This window comes from Nansenia antarctica (assembly GCF_963989245.1).
Source record: "Nansenia antarctica genome assembly, chromosome: 4".
In the NCBI taxonomy this organism is placed as follows: domain Eukaryota; kingdom Metazoa; phylum Chordata; class Actinopteri; order Argentiniformes; family Microstomatidae; genus Nansenia; species Nansenia antarctica.
The window spans coordinates 65,688,614-65,711,228 of NC_137689.1; the positions used below are offsets into that span (position 1 = coordinate 65,688,614).

Consider the following 22,615-nt stretch of genomic DNA (forward strand, 5'->3'; position numbering starts at 1 on the left):
CTCAGGAGGGGCATTTAACTTTCAGCTTCGCCTCCTTCAGATCCAACACTCCTGCGGGGACACGGTAGTATAACTTGGTAAACACGTCAAGACAGGCAAAGTTAGAAGGTTCTGGCGCAATATGATATAAATTAAGTGATTATGGAGGTACATATTTAGTGTATGAATCTAACGGGACGGATTAAACGGCGAATAAGGATTCGGTTAATATCCCTTGTATCCAGCTCATCTCTCCGGTATCATGGGCGAGCCGTGCCAACCATGGACTTACAAACATTCGTTGTCAATAGTTATTCTTTTGGTGTCAACGGCATGTTTGGGCCACTGTTCCGAGAATCCTGCAGGAGTTGGAAAAGTGTATCCACGCGGTAATCAATGGGCAGTAGGTAAGGGTTAATCTTGATGATGATAATAGTCTCATTTGTCATTAATTGAATCTAATCTAATTGGAATACATAATAATAACAATAATAATAATAATAATAATAATGACAATAATAACTAAAATAATAATAATAACTGTTATTATTATTATTATTACCAGGTATAAGTAAGTATTTAATTGCACTGTTTACACCCTGCTGTATCCTATGATGAATAAACACATGCTGTAAGCCCAATACAAATTTCCCAGTGATGAGACAATAAAGTGACTTTTGACTTTTTGACTTGATGCTGCATGGGAAGAAGAAACACTTTTCAATACCCTTGTACAGTATTGTCAATTCAACATACACTTATTGGTCAGTAGGAAACTTTTTAAGCATGCAATGTAATTATGCTTTTCACATTGATCCATCAAAAAGTCTCAAAGAAAGAGCACATACAAAACAAACACATCCATCTCTCCTTGTTTTTCCTCATTCCATACCAACAACAGTCTGTGTTCTCCAAAGGTTTCAAACAATACAGAAACATTGTGTATTAACATTGTGTGTAAACAAGGCTACTCTAGCATATCATGGCTCATACCACATGTACCGCATGTTGTTTTTTATTCAGGGCACTTGATGGGGAAAAAAAGTATTGACTATATCTTTGGACCAGAGGAGAGCCACAGGGACAGTGACTATCTAATCAATTCTGAGGAGGACCAGCTGTTGGATAGACGTGTGCTGATCCGAGCCTTGGTAAGGGCTCTGGTTGGACTTGACAGGACCAGGCAGAGGGAAGAGCAAGAGAATGATACATATCTCAAAGAGACTGGTAAATAAAAAACCTTTTCATACTACAGAGTCAAACGCAGGGCTGAGTGGAGCCAAGCTCATCTGTACTGAGCTGGCCTGATTATGCATCCACCCCACTGATCTATACCTATACGGATCTGTAGATAGATCCACCCCACTGATCTATACCTATATACTGATCTGTAGATAGACCATTGGTGACAGCAGCTGGTGAAACCAGGAACAAGTCGGCAACTTCTAAATCTATTACTAAAATATTGCAATGCAATGGATTCGGTCCCCACTACTACCTAGAGTAGTGGGGATTACTCACTGAATCCATTGCATTGCAATATTTTGGATTGACTAGCAAGTGTGTCATTGATTTTTAACAACGTTGAAATGTATTTACATTTTTCAGAATAAAAGTCTGAACATTGATTGATTTGATTTGATTTGATTCATTGATTTGAATGGTTGCCGACTTCTCATCTGGCTGCTGTCACCCCTACTGCTGAAAAATTATGCTGGAAGTGACAATGTAAAAGAGATATATCGAAGTATAGATTGGAATTTAATCAAAACTAATCAAATAAATACATTTAAATAACATTTCATAGAATATACCTTTTTTGTCCAACCAAAGCTGGAAAATGATTTCCCCCAGTACTGTACGGTTTGGTTTGGCCAAGTATTGTGTGAAACCCCTCTGGTGAATCCAAGTGGTGAATCTTATCCTGTTTTATACGTATGATCCTCAGCGATCCTTAGAGTGTGCTTTCTTCATTCAGATTCAAATCAGTGCAGATGCCTATCATCATGGAACATAATGTTTGAGTTTACCTTTCAAAAAGTCACAAGAACATTTTGTTTTACACTAACATTGCTTGTAAGGACGTTTCGCATTGTTTGTTGTGGTTGAGATGCTGCATTGTATGTGTGTGAATATTCATGTTTTTATTTCTGCACTGTATTTCCTCTCTGTAGAGACCTACTACAGGCTTTTCATTTGAAGGAAAACAGCCCCAGATGAAGACTGCTCTCTGACCACTGAAATTCTTCAGAGACTTTTACTGTAACAATGTGATGCCTTGCATCCATGCACATCATCTGCCTGACACCTTCACAGTTAATTTTATATTTAATGATCATGATAATTACATGTTGTCTGCTATTTATTGTACACTTGTCATAATCCAAGACCTAAGGATACCATTGCTGCATTATATAATATCAATGTTTGCAATACTTATTCACTATATTCATCATTATATTATCATGACTTACATATCAACAATGTTGTATTAAGAAGATTGAATAAATCTCGAATTATTTGATAACTGCATTGTGGACAACTGGGCGATCCTTTACACAATGCACCTATATGCACCATCTCTCAACTGTGTTATTTGAGAAGTGTCAGTAAATCGTTCTTGGACAGTTTTTAAGTTTAATTGACTAACCTTTTACTGATGTCGTATTTGTGGTTCTTCTAAATAGTGCATCACAGGAATGCTATAGAGAGAGGTGAGTGACAGGTGAAGGCATGCAGTGGCTGATGTTTACCACAAGGTAGCAGACAAGAGCCTTATTAGAGCTTGGCCAGATTTTGATTTCTTTCTTATAAAGACAATTTTAATGTTGTACTTCTTTTCAAACAAAAAAGTGTATCTAGTTAATTCCTATTTAGATGAGAAAGCATTGTGTCATAGGACATGCCTCTTCTTCTCAAAACTACCTCAAACAACCGTAGAAGAAAATTCAATATTCACATTGTGCTAATTGTTCAAGTTTGACCATTCAGACAATGAACAGTTTCATACAGTGCACCGACGGATAAGCGATGAATGTAATTACAAGCTGATCTTTGTGTTGAACAATGTTCAGAGGATGCTTAATGAAGAACTCAGCTCTCTCCCCTCTCAGCTGTCCACTGCCAACAATGGAGTCAATGATTGGCTCGGGGCTTGCTCACAATAGAGAACTGTGAATTGGAACAATTTCATTTGGTTAAGCGCATCCTGTTCACACAACCCAGGGGAAGGCTGTCCCGTCTGTTTTCTTCCCTCATTTGTCACAGCTGAATGGCAGATAAAAGAGGTACTAACCACTTTCACCTCATCACTCCACATGTAATCAGAGTGTGAAGGGGATAAAGTTTACAGGAGTTAATGAGGAGGAAGTGACCAATTAAAAGGACTATATCAGCCTTCTGTAGTCTGTGAGACCTAATTGGGTGAGTTTTCATAATTTTGGCTGACAATATGGAATAAATATGGCACTAGGATACTAAAGCTAAGACCTATGGAACATGAGGTTATACTACGTACTGCAAAATGAACCTTGTAGGGGTAGCAGAAGTCCTGCAAAAGTCCTCCAACTGTAATGGAGTAGCAGGTTTAATAAAATATATATGCTTAAGTTATACACATCTGTGATTCCCATGCATAATAATAATAATAATAATAATAATAATAATAATAATTTAAAAAGAAAAAATTAACTGCTATTATTATTGTTGTTGTTATTACTATCATATTACATTATAACAATATTTTAATTATTTCTAAATAGCTTTAGTAAATTATGACCAATGGAATAATAATAAGTTGATGTTGTTTCCATCAGTCTCCCAGTACTACACAAAACAAAGCTGAGAATCTAAAGTTTAACTAGAGTACCATTAGAGGGGGCTGTACAACACATGTACTTATTCTGTCTTTACTTGTGTTAGCAGAAATACTGTAGAGACACAATAGACATAATGCTAGTGTAAAACATATACAGCATATGCTTTCATTATAAGTACGGCATTCCAATGCAGCAATTGGCTTTAAAGGTCTCTAATATGTCTGTCACTCTAAACACTTTGACACAACAATGCAGCAATAGTCACAGAAAAACAATGTATGTTTCCATAGATCTACTGTAACATTTAGAGTTGACAACTAATGTCAAGACATACAAAGTAGTAGCACCAAACTTAAACTGGGCTATGGATGTTGTGCTGCCAAACGGAGAGTTTGATTTGAATCATTTATTTCCATAAAAATCATTCACATAATGGAGAATCTAATTACAGTTGGAACATATACAACATTCAGCTCCACAGGAGGACTTAAAGACAATTATCTAAAGGGCTTCATTGTATACTTTAATAAATACATTGTTCATATGGTGTGATTGTCTTGGCAGTAGTGACATTATCAAAGAGGAAAGAAAGTTTAATCGAGACATAAAAATGGGATGCAGCAAGAAATACAAACAGTGGCAGGATCTCCGGGTTCATCATGTACTACATTTTCAAACTGTTACTTTCTCCTCAACACCAGCCTTCCTTGATATGAGTGAGAGGCTCAGATCTCCCCAAACATCACTCATCCATCCCCAGAACCATGGCTGTTGCTAGACGACCTTCTCACAGACCGGACCAGAACAGTTCTTCTTAACACTTGTCTGGAGCAGGGTTGATCCTCTGACATTTCTGTTTATATTTACTCAGCAAACATTAGTTGAGAATACGCAAAACAAAGTCTTTAAAAACAGTGGATTTACATATCCATTGTCCATCCATAACTCGTCAACTGCACCACTGGCGGTAGTCCATATTATGTAGTCTATGGCCCAATCCCAATTCACCCCTTGGCCCTAGGTTTTAGCCCCTCCCTCCATTTTGCATGTTCACGTGTAGGGTAGGAGCGTCCCAATTGTTGTTGACTAGTAGGGGTAGGGCCAAGTGGTAGGGCTGCCCACTCCAAACCAAGGGTTAAAAACGAGTGTTGAAATCTCCCAGAATGCCTTGCGAATCATCTGCAAGATAGTGGCGGAACGCACAAGCAATGAGGAAGAAAATCACAAATGTAATTACTTTCTTTGTTAATAAAGATTTAAAAAAATATGATAACCATTGTATTATCTTAGTTTAATGTCATTTCAATGTATTATAGACCCTAACCCTAACCCTTTTCTTTATAACAAGCATAACAAAAAAATCGCTAGTATGCCGATGTCTCTAGCTATCTATCTAACGTTATAACAATGTTTTAAGGCTGATTTGTGCATGACAGTCCCGCATTTTGACATATTTCCATGTCGCATTTCTCCCCTTTGATGGCATATGACGCCCGAAATGTAATTACAGTTCAGCCGCAAAGTTGTTGCACTTATTACCGCTCCTCTCATATCAGTGCAGATTGGCAGGGTATGAGGGTATGAACTGGCCTGATAATGAAGCATTGATCTTTTTTTTTTATGACTTGTTTAATCGTTTGATAGCGTGAAACTTAACGTTTTGAACGAATCGTGAGCATCCAGGCTTTTCTATGAAACGTATTCTTCTTTGAAAGACGTATCAGAGTCTTGAAGGGTTATCCCATTACATAGTGGAAGATTTTCAACCACTACCCCTTGTAACTCTGTTCCGAGGAGCAAGCCAAAAAGCGAGTGGCACTCCAAAACAAGGGCCAGGGGTAAAAATTAGAAATGGGATTGGGCCTATATATAGGTCAATAGGCAGATGAAGAATCCTCCTCACCAAGTCTTCCCAATAGACTGTATGTGCTCCTTGGCCTTCATCCTCAAAGAGGCGATGCTGGAGTTGCGGGGGTCCGTCTCCTCCAGAGCTAACTTGTCCATGAAGCCGGAGCATTGGTACGGCGGCGGGGGGCACATGCTACTAATGTGGGGAAGGTTGTGTCCGAGGGTGGGGGAGACATTGAGGAAGGGAGGGGGGGTGTAGCTGGCAGGGAGGCCCTGGGGGGAGCCGATGAAGCCCGGCAGGGACTGCAGGGAGGTGGAGGTGCCGATGGGGGAGCTGAGCCAGGGCTCCAGCTGGAGGCCCGAGCCCAGGGAGTGGGGAGGGGAGCGGCCGAAGGAGAGGACGGAGGAGATGTCCTGCAGCTTGATGGAGCTCACCTCCAGCTTCTCTTGGCGTCTCCACTTGGCCCGTCGGTTCTGGAACCAAACCTGGAAGCACGTCAATGTTAATCATCTGGGACTCTGACAACAGGTAGGGTTATGTAAAACATTTGGGACATTTTGAACAAATCGATACATTTGGAAGGAACTGGAGCTATAGCAAATATTTCATTTTGTTGGGGCATAGGATATAGCAGGTGGAAGATAGAAAATATGGCTTTTATTCCTCGTCATCAAGGTAGTTTGGCTATACCTATGTATATCAAACTAAGATAAACTTCTTTTGGCAACAAACTCATTACTCTCAAATACATAAAATGACAGAAACCTGAGCCTCTGCCTCTCATAATTAACAAAAAACAAAGAAAAAAACAATTGCTTATACTTTTCCAATAATAGGATTTTCACTTTGGAACGTTCTGTAAAATCGTGCCTATTGAGTAAACTTTGATTGATTATTTGGGTAAAAAGTACAGACAGTAGGCTACATCCCAGGGGATAGCATGTCAAAGTGTACTGAAACACTTGTTTCCAACGTGGTCCTCATTGGTAGACAAAGAACAACAATGACAAGAACATACAAAAACAATACAACACATAGAGCATACAATACACAATAATGTACAAGATACAATCAGATCTTCATTCTTTACACAAAAGTGCCTAGCATATCAGTGTGTATGTGTGGGTAGGTGTGTATGACTATGCATGTAAGCGTGTAGGCTTGTGTGTGCATGTGGCTGCATGTGGTCTAGGTATGGGAAATAATCAATTACAATCTCACTGTTCACTGTCCTCCTTTGTGTAATAAACTGAATATTATCATGCTGATAACAAATATAGGTCTATTGACATACTTTAAGATACAATAGGGTCAAGATATACAGAACAATAACAGGCCTATAGCAAAGTGGTCAAATTAAATCGCTTTTTTGACGAGGAATAACGAAAAGAACGCGAGAAAAGTCAAATATATTGACAGTAGCTAGATGGTCTAAACGTTCAAATGTACGTAAATGTAGGCTACTACAATAAATAAGTCTTTCAGATATAAAGTTCAACGTGTATTATCAATTATTCTACGTATAATACTATATCCTGAGTCCTATATAAATGTAACACCATTTAATTTGATATCATCCAATGAGCAACTGATATGATAGTAAAACTTAATCTCAATTTGCCACAATAAATGCTACATTTTCAACTATTAATTCATATTTCTCTTGTTTTCAAACATATTCTACATGCATCTTAGCATGTGACAATTACTTAATACAATTCCAAAGCAAATGACAAAATAACGAGGTTATTAGGCCGTAATCTTTAAAAAAATCATCACGAGGCGGATCATGACCGCGTTTCGTGATCATTATAAGAGCAATTAGAACCGATAGACGTTCCCATTCTATACAGTTGCCAATCTAAACAACGTTATTAATGAATGATACATTATACTTCTGATGCACCTGCACATCTAATTGATAGGTCTGCTTTAACTCAATCCACTTCGCTTTTTGCTTCATGCACAAAACTAAAACAAGCATGGTCAAGAATCTGTTCGTGAGTGACCTACTTCAGATTTAGTTACTTTAATTGTAATAGTAGCCTATAGAGATTAGGGTTTTGCGTAAAGACAGTTCGTGACGTTAGAATTATAAGGTTCTATCTCCATTTTTGTCAAAATTGAGTTTTTTACATAATCTGATCCATTAGGTGTTTATTAATGCCTGTGTGGTGTTGTTTTTAAAATGTTGACATTTTTGAGTTAGTAATTCATAAAATACAAAGGTTCCATCTCACAAAACATAATGGAATGCAACAACTTTGACGCTCAATATCTCTGAACTATCCTAAACGGAGATAGAACCTTATAATTCTAAGCTCACGAGTTATCAGCTGGGCCACTCTAATGGTCGCTACCAAGGCCACGGAACTTCAGTAGCCTAGACATATTTGGCTTTTCCAGACACAGTGTTCCAGACAGTTCAGCCTACCTGTACGCGGACCTCCGGCAGGGTCACCTTCAGAGCCAGTTCCTCTCTGCTGTACACGTCGGGGTAGTGGGACTTGTCGAAGGCTCTCTCCAGCTCGTGTAACTGGAAGGTGGTGAAGGTGGTTCTGTTGCGCCTGTGCTTTTTCTTTGGGTGGTCGTCATCGGACAGTTTACTACTCTCAGGTGAGTCGGGACTGACAGAGGCCCCCGGACTACTGGAGCAACAGACACCTGGAAAACACAGAGAGGCGAGCCTATGTGAATTTATTAACGTTTATAGGCTAATATTTATAGAATGTCTAATATTGAAAAGACCGACTAATATGACAAGATCAATTTTCAATAATAATATTATTGATAAAGATCAATAATATGACAAGATCAATACTTTTTAAAGTAATTGTGTATAGCCTATATTTCAACATAGGCCTTATTGTGCCAAGCAGTGTCACTTACTGTCAAAACATTCAGCGCTGTGCTCTTTCTTCAGAGAGGAGATCATTTCATTCCCTCTTCTCTCGGCGTTCTCGAATTTCCCCGACGTGTAGGAGACCGAATGATGAAATAAATTGTCTTCTTTAAATCCCAATATTGCTTCAATACTGTGGACTCTCGCTGGGTTTCCAGGGCTTCGGAGCAGGAGTGCGGAGGGTGACAGGTGCTCTTCCATGACTTCGGTAGTTGAAACCAGAAGCCACATCGATGGATAAGATGCTCTCAGTAAAGACTGAAGACATACAGTGGAAAAAGCAAGTATCAAAACTTTCCGCTAAGCTTCAACGTGAAGTTTTCACAAAGAAAATGTCGAAGTAGCCTATAATACAATTCTGAATTATTCCGGCTGTATGAGTAAAAACTAGAACACTCTATTCTATTATATCTATTTCAAAACACAGACCCAAGACCCACAGGTAATCTGTTATTTTACACTGTGGAAGGTCTTTCCGCAGTGAAGGTCTTTCCGCAGATGCATCTCGTTTTTTTTTTTTAAGTAGTCCCCCAGACAAGACCCCCTGTCCATGTGACAGCCCACATGACACGTCAAAGGGGGATGTCAAGTTAGATTTACCCCTGGATTTGGGGGTAACTAACTACATTGTCCCAGTGAGCCAATGCGTTTCTGCAGCGCTAACTCCTCCCCAAGTCTCGGACCACGCCAGTCAGTCTCTAAACCGTCTTACATAAACCATCTTAAAACCATCTTTCCCTCCGCCTCCAGATGTCATGTTCACGATGGCCTGCAAGAAAAGGAGCGGGTCGGAGATTATAGCTTAAGGTAGACCAAAATCATAATTACAAGATTTCAGTCAGGACATTGCAAGATGTCAGATTAATATTCAGGGGGGGATTTAATCAAAGCATCAATACATCATTATCAAATAAGTGACAACATCACATTTCAGTGAGGCAATGATATTGTTAGATCTACACACAAATAAGTTGATAGACCCACGGGCCTAGTTGCAAGCTGTCTGAGAGGAGAGCCACTGGTCCATGACAACAGCCCTTAGAAAGATTGTTTTCAATATTTCATCTATTCACTAGTCCAAATAACATGATTTCAGTTATAATTTCTGAAATAGGCTATTCAAGTAGCCTATTTCAGAAATGGGTGATAAAATATAATACAATTATAATAATAATAATAATAATAATAAAAAATCTATATATATATACAATATATATAGTCATAATATATAGGCCTATATATTGATTTTTGCTTTTGTTTAAATGAACAATTATTATATGTGATATATACTATATTACAGTTTCTAACAGCTATAGAGCTGTTCCTCATTTTAAAGTTTTGCCAGTTATCTGTGCATTCAAGATGAGCATAATGTTGAGTGTCTCCTTACTGCTAACTGGCTGCTTAAAATGTCACATAGTCACACAATTACATTGACCTGTTGTGAAGGACCTACCATTGCCTGCTATTGAGGTGCAAATAACTGGAAGCATGTCTTAACTTCCACAATATTGAAGGGATATGTGTAATTAACACTAAACAAAGATTGACAGCAGTTTGGTAATCCCCTGCCCACACGCTGCTTAAGGGGATTACGTTTTTTTACTCAAAAGAGTTAAAACCCTTAAAACTATTCAGCTCTTCCTAATTACAGAAGGTGACATTATCCTTTGCTTGCCAAAGACATGTTCACTGCACCAGAGATCGTCTTGAGATCCAATGCATGTATTTAACGAGTAATAGGTCTGCACAGGTAGGCCTAACAGATATCTTTCACCTCTCTACACAGGGGTCAGGGGTCACAGGGGTCACCCATCCAGAATGCAAAAAAAGGAAATCGGAAGAGTTGTGCTCTTGACACTGGCAACAAGATTATCGAGCTCCAAGACCTTACCATTACAATTACATATTTACTAGCCTTCATGACCACACAATACAGAAAAATCATGTTTTGATCATGTTTTGTTTGGGCTCTTTTGTGTTTTGTGTTGAGGAAGGTCACTCAGGACAAAACTATATTGTCAGGAGATAGGGTATTTATGTGTTGAATGAATGTTAAATGTGTGTGTGTGTGTGTAGGTTCAATTCCCATATTTCTCTGTTATTCAGGAATCATAAACCATACATTGTGCTCAAACATTAGTCTGTATGTAATCACCGCTTGGCCTTGGACAAATATGAGACATCCTTTACATCACGTAATGCTTTAATAGACACTTATATGAACAAAACTGATGTATAGCAGAATTATTCAATGGAGAATTGTAAGTGCATCTCCAGTTATTTAGCTTCGTCGATTTGTTACATGTCAATTTGTATAATCCATATACAGTAGATGATGATCTGCCAAATGCCATTCCCTCTGTAAGGTCTCCAATGGCCTATGAAAACTTGAATGCGTTATGTTCCTCTGCTATTTCCCAGTGAACTGAATCGGACACAATCCAAGTTGTTCCAGAGAGTCTGACACAGGCGTTTAACCTGATAGGATGACAGACTCAACTGTGTTGATCCTATTAACTCGTAATCTTTAGAAGTTCCAAATCCAAGGCATTTAAAACAAAAACAGTGCTTACATGAAATTCACAAGCACTGTGGATTTCTTCATTCTATCTAATCAACCCAAACAACATTTGCTAAATAATCTACAATTAAATGAACACCTTTTTTATTCAACCTCTTATAATGTGCTAGTGTAATCCGGATAGTTAGCACTTCTTCACCGTTACTTAATCTGTGTCAATGATGGCTGTTGTCCAGAAGGAGTTCATTAAGTTTTAGGTGCTAACATGTCATCAATATCTATATCTATATCTATATATACCTATAGGTATACAGTTGCATTTGGTTATACCGCTAAATCATGCGCCCCTTCTTATCCTTATCAACATTAATTGTGACTTTTTTATTTTCATAAAGTTCTTTATTGATTCTTACCATTTACACACACACATACACACACACACACACACACACACACACACACACACACACACACACACACACACACACACACACACACAGTTTCAGAATATTAATTAACCGGTACGTCGTAAGTTAAGTTATTACTGTCATTCCACTTACAATTTCAAGGTTAGGAAAAATAATAAACATAGGCGTGGTCTACAAATCAGTTATTTTATTCATCAACAGCTTCTGTATGCACATGTATCATTCTACCCGCACAACATACATTGGCATAACGGAATCTTCCTGCATCCTCAATTGTATGACTTCAGTCTTATATTCAGTCAGTGTTAATGTACAGCTTGTCCAACTGTGGCATGATAACTGCATATTTTAAAAGATGATTTTGTGCAAATCTGCAAGTATTTATCTCTGCCAGACTCGCTGAATACTTGTTTTTGTGGAAACATGTTGATGGGAGTGACTGTCAAAGGTGTATAGAGAGTGACTTGTCTATAGAGCTACAGGATGCATTATACAATGTTCACATTATTATCAGTTCCATACGGTCTGCATGAGGTGTACGAACAATGAACAGGCTCTCTAGAATTCCATTATTATTATCAGCCTGGATGAAACATTGAGAATAACACAAGGGTGAAGGGGAAAACACTTATTTTATCTAAAACTTCAGACGCACACACAAAAAAACACATAGAAAAAAGAAAATCTATATGTCAGCAATTAAGGTTGCAATTAAGGGTTGGTTTGGGACGTGGTTTTCCAGCAAAGACATGCTGGTTGGACTTCTGCTTTCTGCTTCTTCTTTCTCTTCTTGTTTTTCTTCTTGTTTTTGTTTTTGTTTTTGTTTTTCTTCTTCTTCTTCTTCTTCTTCTTCTTCTTTGAAATTGACCATTTTACATGACGGTGCACTTCTCCTCTGCCTTCGTCTTCATCTCCGTCATGGTGGCCGCGGCCTTCTCCTTTAACTGGTCCATGTCCATGTTCTGGAGGTTCTGCATCTGGCCCAGAATGGAGTCCTTGTCCTCCTCCTCCGTGGCGTCCTCGTCCACCATCTTGAGAAGCTCCTCTGGGACGTCAACGTCATCGCCAACCATGGAGAGCATGTTCTCATCCTGTTCGCTCTGTTGACACCGACACAGAAAGACAACATGACCTACTGAGACAAACACCTTCCACAGTGCACTCCTGGGTTGCCATTTTAACATCTCTTAAGGCAATGTTGCTGGTGACACCAGACCTTAAAATGACAATATCTAAATCAAAGTTTGTCAGATGCTTTTGGACCTCAAAGGTTGTCTGAGGTCATTATGAGGTCCTGTGTTCATATGTACTGTAGATCTATGCCTCAACCCAAAACGAGTGGGAAAGTTGTGCACCGTCTAAAATAGAGATTTTATTTGATGCACATCTTTTTATTAATTTATAATTTAATTAATTTGATGTAGGTTTATATCTGAATCTACACAAATTATGGTGTGGGAATTGGACTCTTGGAATATTGAAGATCTGAAAGCATCTTATCAACTTGATTTTGGAGTGAAATAACCCTTCTAATACAATGACTTAAAGCATCTTTGGAGAAAATAGCGAGGCTAGTAGCAACCTCAAACTTCAATATAGACTCAAGATTACCTGAAACCTGTGTTAGCCTTTCCACTGGGAATCCTTCTGAGGATCTAAAGATGTTGGAAAACCCACGCACGAGAGACTAATTGCATTACATTGACATAACAAAGTCTTTCGTATGTCATTCAATGCAAATCGTACTTAATCATGTTCTTGCTCGTTTGAATAATACATTCAAGTCTCTTTGTGTGCCGTAGTAGTGCTGACTGTCACATCAATTGTTACAGTGTTGTCATGGTAGCCCTCATTTACTCTTTTTCATATTTATCTTCATAAACTGACATACAAAGCAAACAACCATTGTTATACATTCTATGGATAGAAATGAAAATAATCAATGGATAGAGAGACGAAACCTATGATAATTACTGAAAATATAGAGAATAATAAGGATATTTACTGCCATCTATAGATGCACCTTTATTATTCATGGTGATTATTTTGAAACTTAGATAGACCCAATAGGTTTCATTTTTGCTTCTTTATTGTAAGCTCAACCTGATAACCGTTATAGATTATATCATTTTACAATGATAACTGTTTACACAGAATAACATTGAAATATCTCTTTTGCTAGCATTATTGATATACAACCGTACACTACCTTTTTCTCGTCGTCCATTGGGCCTGATTTTAATTATCTCCTTATCAAGCGGGTTTGAAAAATCTGGAATTATACCCAATACATCCACTTGTGTAGATGTGATTCTCTTGTCGAAGTCAACAGTACCTACAGACACCTAAGCAACACGTACTGTACACAGAGTGACAGATGGCCACTGGCCAACATCTTGGCCCTTAATCTATTGGCATAGCTTCCTACCTTCCACTGACCTAATGTGAACTGTCATGCGTTGGAGAAGATAAAAACAGACTCTCCCATGAAGCACTGCAGGTTGACCCACAAGCTGTCTACTATGACCTGTGAGAAGCATGTAGTGTGTGTGTGTGTGTGTGTGTGTGTGTGTGTGTGTGTGTGTGTGTGTGTGCGTGTGTGTGTGTGTGTGTGCGTGCGTGCATTTGTGTGTCTGTGTGTGTGTGTGTGTGTGTGTATGTATGTAGGGAATGGACTCACCTTTGGAAGCCTGTACTTGTCTCTTAAGCACACCCTCAGAGTTGCCCTCTCAGCCTTCTTGTGTAAGAAGTCTGCATCTCTCTCCATCCTAAATTCCATGAGACAATGAATTGATATTTAACATAATCGGATCAATAAAAAGTTGATTTAAAATGTTTTGGAATTCTTGTTTTCTCAAAGACAAGAACGCTTTTGATATAATTTTATTTGGTAAATATACAGAGATGAGCATAGTCCATGTCAAAGAATTCAAATAAAGTATATGTGAATATAGGCAAACCATCATCGCGTCGTCAAGATACATTGTGCAGTGATTCCCTTACTGTAGATCAATGTGTTACATGACCTTTTGTGTTCAACATGGGTTTTAGCTTACACTGTTCAGACTACATAATATCCTTGTTCAATTTTAAGGCCTCTGCATCCGAGCAATGGTCACATGTTCCCGTATCCCCTATTGTCAGCGTCTTTGAGCCTCGGAAAAGCGCTATATAAATTCAATGAATTATTAGTATTATTTATTACATGTTTGCTCTTTGAGTCCCTTTCCATTTTCTTTTTGAAAACACAGCGTAGAAGTCATATTATTTTTGGAATGTTGATAACTCTGGTACCTGTGCAGTAACACTGTAACAATATAACAATATAACAATCTACGTTTACATTACATTTTTGGGCATTCAGCAGACGCCTGTATCCAAAGCGACTTACAACAAATACATTTGACTAAGTAAGTGAATCATCTATCCACCAGTAAATAGCAGGAAAAGGTCATCTATGCTCGGGCCAGGGGCCATTGGCAGTTGTAGAGCCAGAAGAAGGAAGATTTTTTTATTTTTATAATCTAGTAATAATATTGTATGAACATGTTGTTACAGTGGATTTCAGTCATTGATTGTAATTGCATACTGTAGTAATGGACATTTATAATAAATATAATATATATATATATATAATTTATAATAATGAAGCATTTTCGCTGTCCTTTTCAATTTGTTGAAAAGGAACCATTTTAACTCAATTATGATAGGCTACCATTACTAAGTATAATTGTGGTTGCAAGAGAAACTTAATGTAACACTTAATGTAAATTGATACCAAAGTGATGGTTTCCTGTTGGAGGATGTAGTAATTCATACATTTCCAAACTTTATTTTCACATGCGCAGCTTGCTAGGAGATATTATTGCAACAATATTTGATTTATGCATTGGCATGACCAATGATAACATTATCTATTTGTAAATCTACCAAAGTTAACGTACAGTGGTTGTAAACTCTAATTAATTAACTATTTTCCAGATGCTAAAATAAGTCAATACAAACAAAGATGCTAAGATGATGATTTACATTATCAATGAAATGCAAAGCAACTTGCTAATGTTGCCTATATAAAACCAATTCATCCAATACAATGTCAGTGGGAAATAGGGATTTACAATCCAAGGTAAAGGCAACAATCATGAGAATATGTTCTTGACCTTTCTTAATACAGTATGTGTTAGTGTAGAGGTAAGTATTTACTGCAGCCAATTAAACATGAGGATTATTATTTGGCCAGATTGAGGATTGCTGTAGGCCAAGACACCACAGCTACAGGGGAGGGGACTGTTCATGACCAGAACTATTCTATAACTAATCTAGGACCCGCTTGTCCACTTGACCTCCAACATCACAGTATCCCCACCAAGAAAATGTGTTGTTCTTTTGAATGAACGTCAGTTTTTGGGCTTCATTAAAAACAATAATATTATTTATGATGATACTGTACATTTTGATATGGGTTAGGGTTTGATTTCACAAGAGCATTGGGTTTACAACTACACTGAGCTGTATTTCAAAAATGTTGAGGGTTTTATATTTCTTTTAAAAAAAGAAAACGTTTTACACCAGATGAATTGTACCCGCAGAGGGAGCAGGACTAATCTAGTCATGTGATCAATGCCAACAGGGACTGTTTGGGAGAAGCATTTGTCAGAGGATTAAATTTATCACAATAAAACATCACAATTAATGAAAAATGTCAATAAATGCAAATTGATCTTGAGAGATCTTCCTCTTGTTGTTTTTACAGTAAACCCTGTCCGAAACTGTGACTATGGAAGTAACCTGGATTAAGTGCCTTCATTAGTTGTAGATGACCATGATCATATTTAATCTTCGATTCTTTGATTTTTCACTGCCCTGACAAAGCCGCACTGACAGCCTGCACTGACAACGCAGTCACAGTTAAACCATCCTGGATAAAACACGGCAGCCATTTTACCCTCCTCCTCCTCCTTTACCCTCCTCTGGGTTCTTACTTGCTCAGGTACTAAATGGGATTGATAATCCTAATCTATACAATCTCCCTCCATAGAGACTTAATAAAAATTTAATCGACTTTGTAGAGTGCTGATCCATGAGTCTTAGTGAGCTGGTCAACTGAAAAGATAAACAACATTGACGACAACAACAACAACAAACGTTGTTGGCAACCAATCAGGGGATCAAAAGGTAGAGATTAATTGTGTAATTGATCTCTTGATTGTGTCTCTGAAATTTGAGACCGAAACGTTTCTTTCCACTCAAACTATATATATGTTTTGCTTTAAGTTTGCTATGCTTTAACCTTGGGTGATAAAACTACATTATTAGTGAAATAATAAGTGCTGTTTAAAAAAGGGACAACATCAAACTGCAAGAAAATGTGATCAATTCTAAATAAAACAACAAAACCAACACAATCTTGGGCTGTGAGGACATTTTATGCTTCACTATCAAGGTCAGATTATGGCGATGACCACACTCTGTTCTCTCCACACATTCCCTCCCATGATCGAAGAACACCAGAACAAAATGGAGAGGCTGGTTACTTACTTCTCTTCCACCAACTGTTTTTGGTATTCCTCATACTCCTCACGTGTCATCCCTGCTGCTTTGGCCGGGTCGGTTGGGGTGGCCTCCTCCGTTTTCTCTTCTCCTCCTCCGAGAACACCCGCCAAAGGGTTACTGGGAAGCATACTTTTGATTAGAAAAGCCATAGTGCCCTAGGGGAGTCTGCAGTGCTTGAATATAATATAGTACGATAGTTTAAGACTAGTTGCTTGCTTCCCTATGAAGCCCTTAGGTTGGATTCCTGTTGCAATGAAGTCCACTGGGAGGCTGCCTATCTAACCTGCTGCCTGTCTATGTAGTCAAGGGCACTGACGACTAGGACGGCAAAAAAATAAAACAGTTTTGCCTCGGCCATAATCTGGATTAAACCCCCAGCTCCACTATACTAAGAGGCAGATGGCCTGTTTTCCTTCTATTTTTATAACATAGGACCTTATGGATTCATATTGATTATTGCCAACTAGAAATCATTGGCAGTGTTGGCCCCGCTATGAAAGTTCACTATAACATTTATTTGGGGTTTTCAAGTTTCAAGTTCTTGTTGTCTAGGCCAGTGCCGTCACATATGTTGCTTCCGCCCACTGGCTTCTAATCACATTACTTAAGAGGGGTGCGGGCCTCTGTGGAGAATCTCCCAGAGATTTCCATTTATACCTCTGATCCGAGGCAGAGGGGAGAGAGGAGCAGGATTAGCGACCTGTTTATCCAACCAGACATCCACCATTCCACTGAGCTATAGTCCAGCTCAACTCTGACTGACAGCAGGCCGAGGAAGGGAGGGAGAGGAGGCACACATCAGATCTTGTAATACGTCCATTGAAATCAGCCTCACTGCTCCTTTGAACAAGGTCTAATACAGGGGAGGCTGGTGGAGGTAGAAATCGGAGGATGGGCTAATTGTAACGGATAGAATGGAATGAGGAATGGTATCAGACACATATTCAATTCCATGCATTACAATGAGCTCATCCTCTGATTTATACCTCCACCAGCCTCTCCTGGTCTAATATATACAGACGTGGACACATTTGTTGGTACCCTTCGACTAAAAAAGAAGAACGCACAATTTTCTCTGAAATAACTTGAAACTCACAAAAGTAATTGGCATCCATCATTGTTTATTCCATATTTAATAGGAATCAGACTTTGCTTTTGATTTTTGATTCAACTGAATATTTTAAAACAACCGAAAATGGCATAGACAAAAATGATGATCCTTAACCTAATATTTTGTTGCACAACCTTTAGAGGCAATCACTGCAATCAAGCCATTTCTGTAGCTCTCAATGAGACTTTTGCACCTGTCAACAGATAGTTTGGCCCACTCTTCCTGAGCAAACTGCTCCAGCTGTCTCGGGTTTGAAGGGTGCCTTCTCCAGACTGCATGTTTCAGCTCTTTCCATAGATGTTCAATAGGATTCAGACCAGGGCTCATAGAAGGCCACTTCAGAATAGTCCAATGTTTTGTTCTTATCCATTCCTGGGTGCTTTTAGCTGTGTGTTTTGGGTCATGATCCTGTGGGAGGACCCATGACCTGCGACTGAGACAGAGCTTTCTGACACTGGGCAGTACGTTTCGCTCCAGAATGCCATGATTGTCTTGAGATTTCATTGTTCCCTGCACAGATTCAAGGCACCCCGTGCCAGGCGCAGCAAAGCAGCCCCAAAACCTAACCGAGCTTCCTCCATGTTTCACAGTAGGTAAGGTATGGTCATTTTTTTCGTCTGTCAACATAGAGCTGATGTGACTTGCCAAAAAGCTCCAGTTTTGACTCTTCACTCCAAAGGACATTCTCCCAGAAGCATTGTGGCTTGTCAATATGCATTTTAGTAAATTTTAGTCTGGCTTTTTAAATGTTTTTATTCCAAAAGAGGACTCCTCCTGGGTCTTCTTCCATGGAGCCCACTGTCACTCAAAAAGCGCCGGATGGTGCGATCAGACACTGATGTACCTTGACCTTGGAGTTCAGCTTGTACCTCTTTGGAAGTTGTCTTGTGCCTCTTTTTCTACCATTCGCACTATCCTTCTGTTCAATCTGGAGATTTTCCTCTTGCGGCCGTGTCCAGGGAAGTTGGCTACAAACTTCTGTCCTTTTTTTTACGGACCGTAAACTTCTTAATAATATTTTAAACTGTAGTCACAGGAACATCAAGCTGTTTGGAGGTGGTCTTATAGCCTTTACCTTTAACATGCTGGTCTATCATTTTCTTTCTGATCTCCTCTGACAACTCTCTCCTTTGCCTTCTCTGGTCCATGTTCAGTGTGGTGCACACGATGATACCAAACAGCAGAGTGACTACTGTTCTCCATTTAAATAGGCTGGATGACTGATTATAAGACTGAAGACTATGTGATACCAATTAAAGAAAACAGTTTGAAATGTCACTATAATCCAATTATTTATCGTATTTTCTAAGGGGTACCAACAAATCTGTCCAGGCCATTTTAGAATATAATTTATCTCTTTTCACAGTTTCTTTGCTTTACTCTATGACATACCAAAGGCATGCAGGTATACATGAGAAAATAGCTTTTAATTTCATCACTTTTCAGGAGGAATGAAGCATTGTTTCAATGAGCTGTAAGTGTACCAACAACTTTGTCGACATCTGTATGAGATATACATACTATACATGTTCATTATAAGTGCAGGAACCAAAAGTGACACATTTTGACTGATATTGAGGAATGTCAGCAACCATCATGCACAGTAATAATTTACCAATTTACACCACTCACTATCACTTCATTGCAAATGCCAACCTTTGTTTAGCAAAACCAATGAATTACCCATGTCCTTACATTGAAATAACGTGAAGTACGCAAGATTGTGGCTGACCCCTCATATCCAGCTCACAGCTTGTTTGAATTACTCCCTTCTGGACAGTGGTACAGGGCCATCAGGTCAAAAACATCACACCACTTGAACAGTTTCTTCCCCAAAGCCATAGCCCTCCTCAATAACTCCTGATCATTGCACCTTGCACGTAACATGTTTTTGCACTAAGCTGTACAGTATATTTATTTCCTCGTATTGGTACTGTATATATTGTGTCTTGAGCATTGTTGTGTTGTCGTCTTGTTGTTTTGTTCAGCATGGAGAATACCAACTCATGTTCCTAGTGCACTGCACATGGTGAATAAAGTTGAATTGAATTGAATTGGATTGGATACATTGTTGGAGACATTCAGATGAATCCTCCCTGGTTAGAAAGACAAATGAGTAACATGCAGACATTCAAGAAAAAAATGAAGAATTCCAGACAATACCAAAAAGTAAACAATGTATGTGTATGTGGGTGTCTAGTGTGTCCTCGTTTTCACACTGACCTTCCATATAACTTGGTAAGCAATAGGGATGAATGTACATAAATTGTAGACATCCTTAGCCTTTCATGGATCCTCTAGTCTACACCGTTGGGGAGAGGCAGAGAGAACAGCTTTCTTAGTGGGTGCTTAAGCCAAGGTTGGGCACTTTGCTTTCACAATGCGTATAATATGGTGAAGGCATGATAAAAACAGAATAGAAGCAATGGTTGAATGAGGTTGAAATGCCATAAAGGTGAACATTATTTAAGCTATTATGCTACTGTATGCCACCCAACATCAATCAATCCTGCACATTTTCCCATTAAAAGAGCAGGGCATGAGTCTGTTGGAAATCTGACAGCTCTGGCCACCGCAGCGACATTCAGTTTAAAGTTCCAAACAACGACATCATCCCTACAGTGTCGGACGCGACAGGGTCAGAGATAAGCTGTTGTGTTTCAGCATGTACGTACAATTCGAAAAGGTACAGGACCATGGCCGCAAGGACAAACAGACTGAAGCTCAGCTTCTACCCCAGGGCCATCCAGGCCCTGAACACAGCAAAGACCTAGGTTCTGGACGGATTGATGGCAGCTGCTGGATTGAAAAAATCAGGTGTAGTGCTGAGGCACAAATGTGTACATTTCAAGCCTGCAAACTGCGACACTTTAAATGAATGTGCAATAACACTATGTGCAATATGACAACCCTAGTCGTTTTATCTGTACAGTATAGTATAGTGGATAGTGTACATAGCCTTTATTTATGTAAACCAGCTCCTTTCCCTTCTTTTTTTTTTTTTTTCTTTCCTAGCACCAGGGGAGCCACCCCTCCCAAATTTCATTGTTTGGTACCTGTACTATAGCAATGACAATAAAGACCATTCATTCATTCATTCATTCATTCAAAAGGCAGTCACCAGATACAGAAAGGTGAACATCGGTGAGTCCACTCTCTTAGAACAGCTCTGGCGTTAACAACATGTTTGAGTGTTGGGTAGGACACTCCATAGCTTTTGGAAATGAAATATATTTTTCGAAAGATCTCATTCCCTGATTGCTACTTACTAAACATTGTCATTACAACCATAAGGACGCTTTTAGAAAGCTTTATACAGACTGTACTGGACGTTTAAGAAAGCAGTGATTCTATAATACAAACCTGTTTAATGATAGCCATGCCTAAGATGACTCAACCATAATAAACATTTGAATTAATCAAAATAGATATGACAAACTGTTGCAATTTCAAGAATTGACAGCGATGAAAACTTTAGTCCAATGATGTTGGATTATGTGAGAATGTAAGAAATGAGACACGAAATGTCCCTCTGTTCAATTGCTTTAGGTAGGATGGCATGGCAGATGTGCAGGACTTTCACAAGCATGGCTCTAATCCTCTCGTTAAAATAAGGGTTGCTTGCATGAGATAGAGGGAGAGACTCATTGAGAGAGGGAGAGAAAGGGGATTAATAGTGCAGCTCTATAATGTCACAAATAACGATAGCATTGGATCTAGCCTACACCAAGAATATGGATGTGACATGGTGTGGATGTGACACACAGTAGAAATGGTGACTATTGAGAGAGCGAGATGTGTTATATGCTAATGATGTTCATTTTCACTAACTGTGTTACATTGTGGTTCTCCTATAGGCTACATTGCCTCACAGGAGATTAGGTCTGTATTTGTACACATGCTATGGGGATTAGCGATAGTATGGCCATATGGGGTATACTGTATTACCCGGAAGCATAAAGGTTATTATCATAGCACTGGTGAAACAAGATCCATATGACTCTTCAAGGATCCAGACACTTTGACACAAAATGTATCTCTGCAGGACGTCAAGTTTCAGAAGCAGCCATGCTAACTTTATGGCTTGCATTGATAATAATACAAAAATAATACTTTTTGGACAATGGAGATTGGACTATTAAATTGGACAATTAAATACCATCAATGTCTTGACATGCATCTGAATTACTACTTAAAGGGATTGTTCACATTTAAAAATCACATATTGGCTTCCTTACCCTGAAAGGAGTCTATGGAGAAGGACATACTTCATTCCAGACTTTGGTTATACTTATCTGGGCACTGTCAGTAAGTGCATTTTTAACCAAATGGTCTGTACTAGAATTTAATTTAAATTCAAGTTAAAATGTTATTTATTAGCAAAAATGTATTAGATGTCCCTATAATGCTTATAGGCCACTTAAAAATAAGTCCTTGCAATATCAAGGAGG

The 22,615-nt window shown here is 38.7% G+C and overlaps 2 protein-coding genes across 2 annotated transcripts; both read right to left on the minus strand.

Moving 5' to 3' along the window:
• Positions 1-5,696: 5,696 nt before the first annotated feature.
• rx3 (retinal homeobox gene 3) lies at positions 5,697-8,779 on the minus strand (the record flags this gene model as incomplete). Its single annotated transcript, XM_080528649.1, has 3 exons — positions 5,697-6,131; positions 8,081-8,310; positions 8,536-8,779. The coding sequence occupies 3 exons, from the start codon at positions 8,777-8,779 to the stop codon at positions 5,697-5,699; spliced, it is 909 nt and encodes a 302-aa protein (XP_080384775.1).
• Positions 8,780-12,372: 3,593 nt separating this feature from the next.
• On the minus strand, positions 12,373-17,202 carry cplx4a (complexin 4a; the record flags this gene model as incomplete). The annotated part of the gene is made up of 3 exons (XM_080528408.1): positions 12,373-12,600; positions 14,181-14,268; positions 17,039-17,202. 3 exons carry the CDS (start codon positions 17,200-17,202, stop codon positions 12,373-12,375), a joined length of 480 nt encoding a protein of 159 aa, XP_080384534.1.
• Between the last annotated feature and the right edge of the window lie 5,413 nt (positions 17,203-22,615).